At 45.5% G+C, this 14,104-nt stretch overlaps 1 protein-coding gene across 5 annotated transcripts in view; it reads left to right on the forward strand.

The window, feature by feature from the left end:
* Positions 1-14,104, forward strand: part of APBA1 (amyloid beta precursor protein binding family A member 1) — a 189,707-nt gene that overhangs the window by 113,933 nt on the left and 61,670 nt on the right. For all 5 annotated transcript variants that reach the window (XM_019730532.3, XM_019730551.3, XM_074330535.2 and 2 more), the window contains exon 2: positions 10,879-12,132. In XM_019730532.3, coding sequence (XP_019586091.1) covers positions 10,948-12,132 — 1,185 coding nt within the window. In that variant the 5' untranslated portion in view covers positions 10,879-10,947. The remainder of the gene's footprint in view (positions 1-10,878; positions 12,133-14,104) is intronic.

Raw genomic sequence — 14,104 nt, forward strand, 5'->3', positions numbered from 1 at the left:
CCGAATTATCAGGGGAGAAACTTTTTTGGATGTGGCTGTATTTAATCATCTAGTGTAGCCCCTGCGTATCAGATTTGAGACATAACTGAAAACATGTTTGAGGACTGTATCCAGCACACCCTATGCTGCTTTCTTGACCTGTGAATGAAACGAAGCTTAGAAACAAGAATTGAATTTGAAGCGTCATAATTAGGATCATAGTTGATGTTCTGGTGTGAATTTCAAAAGGAGAAGGCTAAAGGAAGCGTCAGAAAACTTGAGGGAATAGAAAAAAGCAAGGTAACTGACTTTCTAATGAGCCAAATAATTTGTAAAAGTAACAATAGCAGTAAATTTGAGGTGATGTGGTCTCAAAGGAAAGACTACATTTTAATGAATTACTGTTCATTCATCCTTAGCCATATTCCCCTGTTTCCGTCTCCGTTTGTGGTATGAAGTAATGAGTCTCTGAAAACCAACAGTTGGACTGATCTTAGAGATTTACTATCTTTAACACTATAGAGTTGTATGTCTATGGCTTTCTGTATAAAACAAATATCAGGAAAATGGTTCAGATTGATTGTAACTGGTGATTTAATACCCTGAACTGAGGGTAATGTGGTCACAGAGATAATAAATGTAATGGGGTGAGGAAGGGAAGTTGTGTTGGGGCAGGAAGAAAGGGATTTAACAGAAAAGGAAAAGAAAAAAGAAAAAAAATGCCAAGTTTGTGTAACCCTCGATAAATATGGATTATGTAGTGATGTTTGATTTTATACCAGAGACATTTCACAAAAATTCAGATAGACTTTCAATTGGTTTTGATTTCTAGAAAATGTCCTTTGAGCTTTCTATAAAATTTGCAAAATTTCCCCTCTGAGTTTCCATGATTGCCTTAACCTTATTTCATGGATTTTATTTGAGGCAGAATGATAAATGAATGATTTGATGGTTAAAGTGCCAGATGAAGATTGGGGCAATAAGGAAGTCTGTATAAATTCAGACTTTCTCTTTAATCAATGTCTGGGTTGTGATCAGAGCTTTGGGGTTGACACATCTGAATTAATACAAGTGGAGGAATTAATTTTCCTGCCTGGTTAGTGTTGGGCACAATTACACAGATTTCAAGGTGGATGACAGTAGTGAGCCTGGTTTTGTAGTAATCGCACAAGAATGTATTCATCCAAATGGCCGCTGCCCCTCTGTTTACTCTGCAAAGATAAAAGCTTCTGTTAAAGATGTGACCATTGGCCAAAACAATTTTTAAAGCCCTCTTTTGGAATGGACTTCAGAGCTTGAACCAGAGTCTTTTAAATAATCTTGGCGGTTGTACCTCTTCATCTTTTAGGGGTAGAGTTGATATTTGGGGAACATCCAACAGCATCTGCAGTCAAATCTTGTGAGCACAGTGGGCGATAAAATTGGATGATACCCTTTGGGGTTGAAAATCAAATATGACTAACTATGACTCTAGAATATTGAAAATGATTTGCTGGTAGCTTCAAAACCCTTAAATTAACTTTAAAATCAATTCCAATACAAGAGTGTCCTACGCGTTTTGAGCAAAGGCGGTGCCCTTGGAACATGTTAAGTACAGAGTTTGCCAAGGTGACTATTCGAAAAGGGATTATGCCAATTTAGATGTTTGTTTAAAAAATCAATCGCATCACTTTATGGGCTCAGTGAAATGTAATAGGAAGAACATGAGCAGTGAGAGCCAGATGGGTCCACCTCCGCCCCTTTCAGCTCTAAGTGACCTTGAACAAGTTATTTAAGCTCTCTCAGCTTCTGCTTCAAAATTACCAGTTGGAGATAATAATTCTCACTGGGAGTGTTGCAAGGGTTAGAAATACAGTATGTCAAGTGTCACATATATAGGCCTACACACAGTACAGGGTTTGTGATTATTATTTGATGGATTTATTTCTAACTAGTCTTATTTCAAAATGGATTAAAGGTAGCTTAAATGCTTGTTCTCTGTCCCTACATAACCTTATTTGGGAAGGGGTAATATTGATAAATGTACCATGTGCTCAAATAATTTCCATTAACATAGTTTTAATTTTTTCTTTTTAAATACTGTGTTAACTATATCTGTGAAATACTAATTATGCTGTTGTGCAGAAAATGCGCCAGCGAATGCTAAATAGCACTTATAATGTTTCAGACACTGTGCTAACTATTTTATGTATAAATTTGTATCATCCAGTAATCCTGTGATGTAGGTTCTATTACTGCCCACATTGTAGAATGATAAAATTGGAGTCGTAAGTTATCTAAAGTCAAAGAGCTAGTACGTGATGAAAGCAGGATGTGAATTCAGGCAGTCTGTGCCCACACCTGGCCCCTTAACCAGCACAACACCTCACTAAGTGTGGTGGGTGATAGGCTGATCCTTCAGGGATAGATTTGACCTTTGATGACTATCAAGTACCATTTATGGCCAGCTCTTGTGAATAAGGTGGGAGATAATCCTTTACGGTCAAAAATCAAACATGATTAAATATGACTAGAATATTGAGCATGATCTTCTGGTCACTTAAAAATCCTGTAAATTAACTTTGAAATCTGTTCCAATAAGGGAGTGGCCGACGTCTTTTGAACAAAGGCAGTAGCCTTTAAACATGTAAGTATAGAGTCTACCAAGGCTTGTCGAGAAGGACAAGGACCCACCCACCTGTGTGGAGCAAGTGTTGGAAGGCAAATTCAGCTGCATGTGTGCACAAAAGTTTAGTCCAGCAGGCTCCCTACCACCTTTAAGGGAAATGGCAACCATCATTGAGTGCCCATCCAGACAAGCTGTTGGCATCCTTGATCCAGAAAATGGGGTCTCCAAGGTGATGAGGCAGCCAATAGTGGGACAGCCTGTACACAGGGGGAGAACCAAATCACTGAGTGGGAGACCAGGGTCCTGACCCTAATCCTTGGGGCGGGGGGCATAGCTATGTCTAAGATTAAGATTGGATCGAGACTGGGATCAAGCTGAGCCTGCCTTTGACAGACTAGGGCAGTAGGAGAAGGTCAAATGACGTCTGCCCTTGAAAGAGGAAAAATGTAGAGACTGAGACGATGGCAGGCAGGTTTTTATGCGCGTTATGCTTCCTGTGTCAATTTCCTCCATCAGTTCCGGAATGCCATGGAGCCTCTGCAGAGGCAGGGTAGTGGCGCTGGGAAGACACAGCAGCGCCTGGTGTGGTATTTCCCCATAGGGTGCCACCTTTGTTTGTGATTTTTACTATAGCTGTACTATTTATTGTTTTACACTTTAATTGGACTAGTTATTAATTTATTTTTTGTCATCTACCAACATGAGTATCACACTTTTGATATCAGTTAGGGTCCCAGCAGGAAATAGATAGGGCACGCAAATTAGGTAATACGCAGAGAGCGGAGTCTTGAATAGAGGGACTATTTACAAAGGAGTGGCCTTTCTGGGATCCCACCACCCCTGCTACCCATAAGCCTGAAGGAAAGGGGAAGGAGTCGTCAGGTGAAACCAGGTGGAGACTGCCACCTGACAGGGGCTATGCCCTTTAGACAAGGGACACTGCCAGCCTGAGGCAATCTTATAGGAAGGGAACTAGGAGAATAAGTGTCCCAGCCTCAGTCTCCTTCCTCTCTCTGATATCCCAGCAGAGCTCCCATTGGCCAAACCGAAAGAACAGCCAGAGGAACAAGGAGCTATGGATACAGCCCAAAGGGGCCAACCTCGCAGGGCACAGAACAGGGTGAAGGAGGCATGGAATGGATCTGGAGGGGAAACTGAAGATGGCTAGCTCCCATGTCTTCAGGATAGTGTCAAGGACACAGCCCTGAGGTCCAATCAGAGACCTCGCTCAGGTTGCCATCTAGCCATTCAGCAACACTCGGGTTCGGGTGTTCAGTTCACTCTGAAACCATTACCAATACTGTCTGCCAAGCCATGCTCTACAATTTCAGGCACAAGGATATTAGGGGACACAAAGTAATAGTTTGCTGAGGCAAGATGCTCTGTGAGGAAGGATTTTTTCTGACCATGTGAGCCTATTTAAACTGGAAGTGATTTAGGAAGGAGAAATGTGTGTTCTGTATCCATCTTGGCTCCCAGTATTACTACATTTAATTTCCAAATGAATCAAAGGAGATTAAGCTTTAATGAACTCTAGTCTTTTTTATTTCCATCTTCTATATGTTACTCTTATGAATAGATGCATTGTGTTTAGAAGTGCTAACGTTTTGAGTGGGGGTATTGATGTCCTTTGGATTCCCTATAGGTGTTTTGCAATTCCTCTATTTCATGGAAAGAAAACGTATTTATAGGGTAGAAAAGATAAGAAAACCTGGGTATTCTTATTCTGTCATCTTTTTTTTTTTTAATGAGCACCATTAATCTCCCAGCCTATGCAGATTGTGTGTGTGTGTGTGTGTGTGTGTGTGTGTGTGTGTGTGTCTGTGTACACACTACATCCAGGGTATAGTCTTGCTTGGAAACCACTACTTGTTCCTGTGAAAATTAATATATCGCCATAGTCTCAGGGTCAATCGTGGGCCCCTCCAATAGCTTGGTGGCAGATACCGTGTTTCCTGGAACAGTACATGGGCAGGTGAATTAAAACAGGCTGTCATCCCAAGAAATAAGACTTTCCTTCCAACTCCTGTGGGGGGAGATCAGGAACATTCATGAAGTCCCCGGGAAGTAATTGTACTTCTTAAATATATGCAAAAGTATAAAAATGTATATAAATGGAATCACTTTGTTCATTCTAGTTTTTTCAGGGGAGAGGATGGCTAGTACAGTCTTCCCACTTCTCTGCCTTCTGCCTTTATGTGTTTTCCCTACACCTGCATTACTACCACCCCCCACCTCCCACCCCACCCCACCCCGCCCCCAACATACAATACCCTTTGTGTTAACAACCGGGTATAATTCCTTTTGTTCTTTTTTACATTGCATTTTGTCTTCAGTTAGACTCTTCTTCTAAAACTACTTCTGAATGTGTTAAAAGGGAAATTCTTATCAGTGACTATTCAAGGGCAGATAAACCAAAGTAATTTACAGTCTCCTCCTCTATTAATCCCAAACCAACATGAGCCTCCTTGGATAACATTATGAGATACCGGATTCAACTGCTGAATCGTGAAATGTTTTATTGCTAAATGGTGTACTGCCGTGGAGTTGCCTCCCTTTGTTCATCATTTCCAGTCTGGCTGCAGAACATTCCAGAACCAGGGGTCAGAGCCATCTGTGCTTCACTACTGGCAGCCTGGATTCCCTCACTCCTATCGCCAAGGTTTCACAGCACCCCTCTCCGTGTTGAGTAGGGCTCCAGCGGAGGGAACTGTCTTGCCTGTGTATTCCAGGTCATCCTGCTTTTGGTAGAGAGGAGGGATTTTCTTCAACCAGCTGCTCCTGCTCCTACTCTCGCAGCCTCCAGAGGTACCTGGGTCACAGTCAAGGACACAAGCCCTCCTCTCTTAGGCGGTAGTTCCTAGGATGCTGACGAGCTTATGAAATGCAGAACCTGTGAGAAGAGCAGCACTTACACGATTCACAAAGGTGATACAGTTGCTGTTGTTTTAACTCTACGCGCCTTCTGTCGCTTGAACCTGTTTCTTTTCTGTGCATATCACCAGTAATTATAATTACTGGAGCTGTCTGCCCTTGAGGGCTGGAACCATGATTTAGAAACGTCTGTATCCCTTTTGCCGCACACAGTGCCTGCCTGGTACATGTCCAATAAATGCCAACTGGATCAGCACGCTCAAATGTAGGAAGATGTTTAATCACTAGTGTTCTTTGGGCACTTAAAGCGTGAGAAGGTGGATGAGGTTAGATGGGTGGAGGACGGCAGCAAAGATTTAAGACAGAAAGAAGAAATGAGTTCTCCTCTGAAGGCTAAGCATGCCAATGTCTAGAAGTCCCCAGATATTAGGGGAGAAAATTTTTTTGTCCTTTTTAATCACTAAACGTTTATTGACTACCTACTATTCTAGTACCCTCTGTGCTTGGCACTGGGGAATCAAAGATAAATGACAGGTCTTTTCCCAAGGACTTCGTATTTCTAAAGAATTGTTACTCAGAATAACAGGTACCATATATATAATAATGATATAGATGGAAGGATAGATAGATAGATAGATAGATAGATAGATAGATAGATAGATAGATAGCAGACTAAGTATAGTAGGGACAAAGGGAGGTATTGATCAGGCCTTATCACTTCCCTGCGTAAAAATCCCCAGCAGCGTGCCACTGCACTTGACATAAAACCCAAACCCCCCACCCTGGGGTACCAGCCCCTGTCCTGCTGGCGCCTTCCCATGCTATGTCCTCATCTCCCGCCACCCCATCTTTTACTCACTTCACAAATATTATTTCTATACTCAAACAAAGCAAGTCCTTTCTCACCTCAGGGCCCTGCCCTCAGATCTTTACTTGGCTGCCTCTTTATCATTCAGGCCTCAGCTCCAATATCACCTCCTTTGGCCACTAGCTACATAACCCCCTCTCTTCCGTCCCTTTCTATGCCATTACCCCATTTTACTTTCTCCATCGACCTTTTAACTATCTGAGGTCATCTTGTTTGTTTGTTAATATAACGAATGACTGTTCCCCTCTCCTTTCCCTTCACCTCCTCATGCACTAGAATGGGGAGCTTCCTCAGAGAAGCTCCTGAGGAAGCTTGGTCTTGGAATCTGGCTTGGTCACTGCCCTGTCCCAGTGCCTGGGACATTGCCTGGAGCTGACACGCCTCAGATAGGAACTTGCTCTGGGAAAGACGAGAAAGTTTCACCATAGAGAAGTCATAGGTAACAAATATGCTGAGGATGCGGAAGGCAGTTAGGTCCAGTCTCAGGACTCAGGGGTGTTAAAATACAAGGTGTAGGTGAATTGTGGAGATAAAGCCGAGGGAGCTTTGTTTGCCAGGAGTAGCACTCACACACCCAGAGCCTAAAGCTAGAAAGCGGGGGTCAGACACCAGTTCTACCAGTTCTATCGCTACCAGGTGTGTAACCGGGGTGATCCCCTAACCTTATTGTGCCTCTATTTATTTCCTCATTTTTAAATGAGCTGATAATACTCTCTGTAAGGAGAATAGAAGAGTACTCTCTTCACAGGTTGGTGTGAGAATTACATAGGCCGTTACGTAGAAATGGGTCTTTATGTAAAAAATGCCTACTATCTAGTTGGCTAATCATTTGTGCTGTGCAGTAGACGGGGATCACTGAAGGGTTTGAGAAAGAGGGTTATGGGGTTGAGATTTGTTTTTTAGAAAGATCATCAGGCTGGCAGTGGGGACGATGGACTAGAGGGGGCTGGGGAATTAGTGAAGGAAGCAATTGTGTAGGCAAGATGGACCAAGGCCAGGCAGTGGCAATGAAGATGATGCAAGACACTCACCAGGTTGGGGAAGGAGGTGAGGGAAAGAGACAAGTCAGTAATGATTCCTGGATTTGAGGCTTGGGCGACTGGGTATCTGGTAGTGCCATTCACTCATGTAGGAAATATAGGAAGGGGGCCAGGTTTGGCCGCGAGGGTGAGGAGGGAGGATGAAGAGATTTGTTCGGCTGTGGCAGGTTGAGTTTGAGTGTTGTGAGAACACCAGATGGAGCTACCCAGCAAGCAAACCCACATCTTCCTGGATCGCACTATGACTGTACATATTGATACTTAATAAATGTTAGCACTTAATATTTAGTGTTTATAATCTTTGCTTTGTAAGCAAATACCATGAAAAACATCTGTTATGCAGGATTTCTTGAGGTGTCATGTGGGGTCTCTGGTCCCACTTCCCACATAAGAACGCAGGACATGCTGAGGCCAAAAAGGAACACCCACGGAGCCGTAGATAGGGGAGTTATACCACTATAGTCTCACTGGCAGCTGGGTTGGACACACAGGAGGCAGGAGCCACACTATCCGCAACCACTTCTCTCTGCCAACCAACCTCACTTGCTAGCTGCAATCCGCCGTGCTAATTGCAATCCGCTCTTGCTAGCTCAGCCACCATCTTCTTGCTAGCCCCCATTTTTGCTGCTAGCGTAGTCACAGCAGTTATATTAGTGGCCAATGACTCAGTGGTTACAGCTGACGGCCAACTAGCCACAGCTGATGGCCATCCAGTCACAGTTGATAGCCATTTACTACCTGAGCCAGCACCTTTCCACGTGAAGCCAAGAGCCTGGAAACTGCACTCCGGGCTCTGTCCCCACAACATCTTTACCCATATCTGAGTTTTGCCTTTGAGATTTCTATAAGTAGAAATCTCAATGCGGCAAAGGCATGTTACATTTTGAAGGTTTTAATTCATCTTGTCGAATTGCTTTTCAGAAAGGTTATACCAATATATACCCCCACAATAACCTAGGATTAATTCAAAATAGCCTCAATATTCTTTGATAAATACCACCCCCAAAGTTGCCAGGGTATGGGGAATAGTTCTCTCATGTGCTACCTATGGACCTGACCACCGGTGTCAGCTGCATCTTTAAAAGTTGTTCATTGCCTTTGTCCGAGGGAAATCCCGCAAATCAATGTCTGTTATTAACATGTTGCCAATACCACAACCCAAACTATATTCTTGAAACCATGACATTGAGTGAAGTATCAACACTCCATGCATAAATACTCCCCTGAGGGTTGGGGATGGGAGTGTGAGGAGAATGCACTCAGTGAGTAGAAAGCGCCACTGTACCAAACGACATTATTGTAATAGTATTTTCTTTCCTAAAGAACAGGTTTCGTGTAATTTTCCTCAGTATGATTTAGTGTATGTACTCATACACGCATAGAAATCCCATTTCCTTTGAATCAATAAATGTGCTATGACACAGCACCTTTTGCTAGTCAAATACGATTTTAACCCGGAATAAACTAAAATTTATTTTTGATACATATAAAATAGAAACATCTATTTTCACTGAAGACACTGTTTTGGTCGGCTGTGCATGTGATTACCATGAACTGTTGGCCCTGGGGGTGCTTTGGGTGGTTATGGTATTTCCAACACTGAACACACGTAGCGGACACACGACAGGGAGAAGTGTTTGGGAGCTTAGTGTCCCTCTCTGTGAACACATGCTTTGTCTTCATCAGACTTCGATTTGTACATTAATGTAGTTTTCAATCTGTTGTCTTTTCCAGGAGTCCTTAGAAAGAAAACATGGGTAGACCGTTCTTGCTCACGTGTTGTATCAAACTAAACATTTGTTTTGCATTTTCCATGGTCCATGGGAGGCCACTTAACCAGGGGGCCCCAGGACAATTGCTTGCCTCTTCTGTTCAGATCATTAACTATCCCTCAAAGTCTGAATGGAGACTCACACTTGCTTTTGGAAAGATTTCTTATACCTAGTCCATAGTCACTGTGCTCAGGGGTTAATGAAAAGAGGCCACGATTTTTCAAAGGAGACTGAATCTAATGTGTATGAAGGTGCACTCTTGTCAAAAAGGGAAGTAATAAGGATTGATCATCTCTATGAAACCATAATTGTTTTCTTCCAGCACGTGTCAGTCAGGGGTAGATCCACAAAAGAATGGCGGGAGCGGGGAGACACTTTTGCTTGAAGGGGAACTTGGTAGCTACAAAATGGCCTCCTTTATTACTGGGCTCTTCATAGCGCTTGAAGGAAATTGCTGTGGTTGTGAAGTTGGGTAGAATCTACTGCATCCCAATATTAGGGTGTCTGTCAGATGTCCCTGGTCCCCCTGGAGTTTTCTGCTATTAAAGAGTTCACTTCCCATCCATTTTGTCCAGTTGTGACATGGGCGCTCCAAAAGAATACTGTGAGAAGAGTTTACACATATTGTTGAACCCATTTACCACAGATGTTTTAAAATCATAGGGATCCTGCCTGTCTTGTTGTTCTTTACATCCTTTGGGTTTATTTCCATACACTGGACTCAGATTATGCTATACAGCTATTTTGTGATAAGAAGAATTGAGAGAGGCAGAATCCAAATCTATCTCTGTAGCTACAAATTCCTCTGGAAATAGGTAGAGACCTACCTATATTTTTAAGAAATTAGCCATGTTATCTATTCCAGTTGTAATGGTAATTCATAGAATTTTAGATCCAGGGTGTATGGGTGAAGTGAGCTAGTCAGTGTTTCTTTAAGTGTATTTGTCAGAACTCTGACCTCTAGGGAAAAAGTGTTTCCTAGTCAAACAAGTTTGGAAACCCCTTCACCCTGTATCTTCCTCCCCTTGAATATTCACAATGAAAAGACAACTCAAAGTCAGCATTTCCCAAATTTATTTGACCACGGAGTCTCTTTTCCCTGTGTAACAGCTGTTAACAGCCTGCTGTAGGAAATGAGTCCAGTCTCACAGCAGAAGTCCAGAAAATTAAGCCACTTGTCCAAGATAACAGCCAGTTATGACAGGACGAGAACCCACTGGTGGTTGATCGCCTCCCTCAGAATGGCTGCTTATTTGTATTGACAGCAATGGCTTCCAAACATTTTAAGATTTCTTTCTCTTGAAATTTATTTACAGAATTGTTTCTCAAGTTGTCTAGGATCCTAGTTTAGAGAGATTTATCCCTTAACAGATGGAAAGTGTGTCATTTGGCCCATTCAATTTAGTAGTACTCTGTATTCCTATATGTCAGAAATGGACCCTGAATAGTAAGCGTGGTGGGGAACAAAATGCTCCTGAGTCTCTCAGTCTGAGGGGTGGGGAAGGGAGAGAGCCAGTGAGCAATTAAACAAGTAGATATGTAATTACAAGTGACGATAAGGGCTACAAAGAAAATGAACTGTGTGCTGTCAGATTGAGCTTAACTTTGCAATCATTTTTTTAATTGACCCGGATTCAGAAGGGATCAATAGCAGCTGTTTTTACGGCCATCTTGATGCTCAGCTCACGACTACAGCTGAACCACTGAACTCCCCTCCTCCCCTTCTTGTTTTTCCAGCCGGGTGGAGCAAAATGAGAGCGCAGTGAGCTGGCCCAGCCTCTCTCCCAGCTGTCCCCGACACCCACCATGAACCACTTGGAGGGGGCCGCGGAGGTGGAGGTGAACGACGAGGTGCCCGGCGGGGAGGTGAATGAGTCGGTGGAGGCCGACCTGGAGCGCCCGGAGGTGGAGGACGAGCAGCAGCATTATGCGGGCCGCCCCCCGCGCGGGCGCGCCGTCGAGGACCTGCGCGCCCAGCCGGGGCCGCAGGAGGAGGAGGAGCGCGGAGAGTGCCTGGCGCGCTCCGCCAGCACGGAGAGCGGCTTCCACAACCACACGGACACGGCCGAGGGCGACGTGATCGCGGCGGCCCGCGACGGCTACGACGCGGAGCGCGCGCAGGACCCCGAGGACGAGAGCGCCTACGCCGTGCAGTACCGGCCCGAGGCCGAGGAGTACACGGAGCAGGCGGAGGCCGAGCACGCCGAGGCCACGCACCGCCGCGCGCTGCCCAACCACCTGCACTTCCACTCGCTGGAGCACGAGGAGGCGATGAACGCGGCCTACTCGGGCTACGTGTACACGCACCGGCTCTTCCACCGCGGCGAGGACGAGCCGTACGCCGAGCCCTACGCCGACTACGGGGGCCTCCAGGAGCACGTGTACGAGGAGATTGGGGACGCGCCGGAGCTGGAGGCGCGCGACGGCCTGCGGCTGTACGAGCAGGAGCGCGATGAGGCGGCCGCGTACCGCCAGGAGGCCCTGGGCGCGCGGCTGCATCACTATGATGAGCGCTCCGACGGCGAGTCCGACAGCCCCGAAAAGGAGGCCGAGTTCGCGCCCTACCCGCGCATGGACAGCTACGAGCAGGAGGAGGACATCGACCAGATCGTGGCTGAGGTCAAGCAGAGCATGAGCTCCCAGAGCCTGGACAAGGCGGCCGAGGACATGCCCGAGGCCGAACAGGACCTGGAGCGCCCCTCCACGCCCGGTGGGGTCCGCCCCAGCAGCCCCGGGCTGCAGGTGCCGGCGGGGCAGCAGCGGGCAGCGGGCACCACGGGCGGCGGCGAGGCGGTGCAGCGGTACAGCAAAGAGAAGAGGGATGCCATCTCGCTGGCCATCAAGGACATCAAGGAGGCCATCGAAGAGGTGAAAACCAGGACCGTCCGTTCGCCTTACACCCCCGACGAGCCCAAAGAGCCCATCTGGGTCATGCGTCAGGACATTAGCCCCACCAGGGATTGCGACGACCAGAGGCCGGGGGATGGAGATGTAAGTACGTGCGGGTTCGGGCTTGCTCAGCCCCTTGCGCGGCCAGGACGGGAGACGGGTGCTGTGTGACCTTCTCATTGGGAAACGGCTTTATGAGACAAAGGATCCGTGGGAACGCTAAAAATGTGTCCACCGTAAGCCTCAAAAATTGCTTGCACTTAAACTCGAGTGAAACACAGGTGGCTGGGAGTTAGTGTTGAATGCGCTTGTCATACTTGAGAGGGATTGCTGTGAATCAGCGGCTCTCAAACTGTTCCTGGAGCGCTTGTTCCGGGATGGATTTCTAGGCGCACCCGCCCCCACCCCCAACACACACACACACACACACACACACACACTCGTTTCTCATTTAGAAGGTCTGGAGTGGGGCCTGAGCTTTTTTATTTCTAATGTCAAATGAAAAACAAGTCCAGGTGGAGTAATGGGAGACTTTATTGGAAAGGGGTGTTGCAAAAGGGAGAAAGGTATTGTTGTAATGGGGGAGAACTATTGCAATAGGAGAATCTGACTATGAGATCTGCAGCGGTCTCTAGGGTTCGGCAAAAAGGGCTTTTTTTCATAGGGAGGAGGCGTAAACAAGGTTAGAAAGGACAGGTGTGAGAAAGTAGGAGGAAAGCAGCATGGCTTGAATGAAGATGAGAAACAGTTTTAGCTTGAGACCAGCCTGTTGTTAGAAAGGGCTGTTGAGGAGGGACTGTAAACCAGCCAGAATTCAAGGATCTGGAGGAAGGAGAGAAGCTTAACCAAGGATTGGTTAACAAGCATTTTGTTCTGATTGATCCGAAGTTCAGCTAATCACTTGTCAGGTAAAGAATGGGAACTTGTCTGGCCTTGTCATAGGTAAACAAGGGGGCATGTGCAAGTCTCATCTAAGTCATGTGGGAAGGGGCCTTCTGTGCAGTAAGCTGTTTCCAGAACACAAAAGGGTGGAGGGGGGTGTCCTTAACCTTCGCTGTCTTTTAGGATCACGGGGCTCAGGTGAAGTTCAACAGTGTCACTAATAAGTTCTCAGATGATGCTGATATTGCTGGTCTAAGGACCGCGGTTTGAGGCCACTGCCTTAAAGCAACCCCTGACAGACTGTCTGGCCTCTTTGCCGGAAATATTTCAGAGCCCTTTATTTCAGAGCCGTTTCCTGCCAGGAGTTTCTGCAGTTGTTCACCCACCTGAGCCTTACTGTGGCTTTCAGGAAGTGCTTAATTTTCACTTCTGGTGCTACCAGGATGTCTTTCTCATATCCCAAAAGACATGTTTTTTGTTTGTGCTGAATTGTGCTTCTTTGTGAGAAGCTACAGAAAACTATTGCTGTCCCTGTCAACATTTTATTTGCCATTTTTGAAATACCTAAGAAATTTGATAACATGGCAAACTTGGGTGTCACAATCTATTCAAAATAAATCAAGAAGACTAACCTTTGCCCCACTACCTGGTTATAAAGATTGTCTTTCTGCTCCGACTCTCACTTTTCCATTCTCTTGAAAAATTTTTAAGCAGTTTCATTTAAAATGGGAACTTGGAGTAAGAGAAGACTCAAGAGGTTACATTCAATTTCATTTAATTCTGCATTTTATGATTGCACTCGGCTGTTTCTCAGTATATCTTTTGGAGTGAGAAACCATTATTGGAAGCTGTTCAGAAAGGGCTATGAAGGTCAGAGGTACGTTCACCTTCTCTTTTAGTAACAGTCAACATTCGATGTTAGCTGATTAAATCGCTGACGCCTTTAAGGAAGGACTGGAAACTGGTCCAGAAGCATTTTCCATCCTCCCCAGCAAGGGGGCAGCATTGGGTCAGTTAATTCCCCAATGCTCTGTATCTCTCTCCTATTTTCAGACTCCACGTCCAAATGGTTCAAAACAGATGGGCTCACATGTAGACTTCCCCATGACCTCTAGCTATTTCTAGGCTCCTCCCGGCTAGAAGGGAGGGAATGCAGCAAGCATTTTGCAAATGAAGTGAAAATAGAGCGGGT

The sequence above is a fragment of the Rhinolophus sinicus genome, chromosome 16 (assembly GCF_057876585.1).
Source record: "Rhinolophus sinicus isolate RSI-liver-muscle chromosome 16, RSI-T2T, whole genome shotgun sequence".
In the NCBI taxonomy this organism is placed as follows: domain Eukaryota; kingdom Metazoa; phylum Chordata; class Mammalia; order Chiroptera; family Rhinolophidae; genus Rhinolophus; species Rhinolophus sinicus.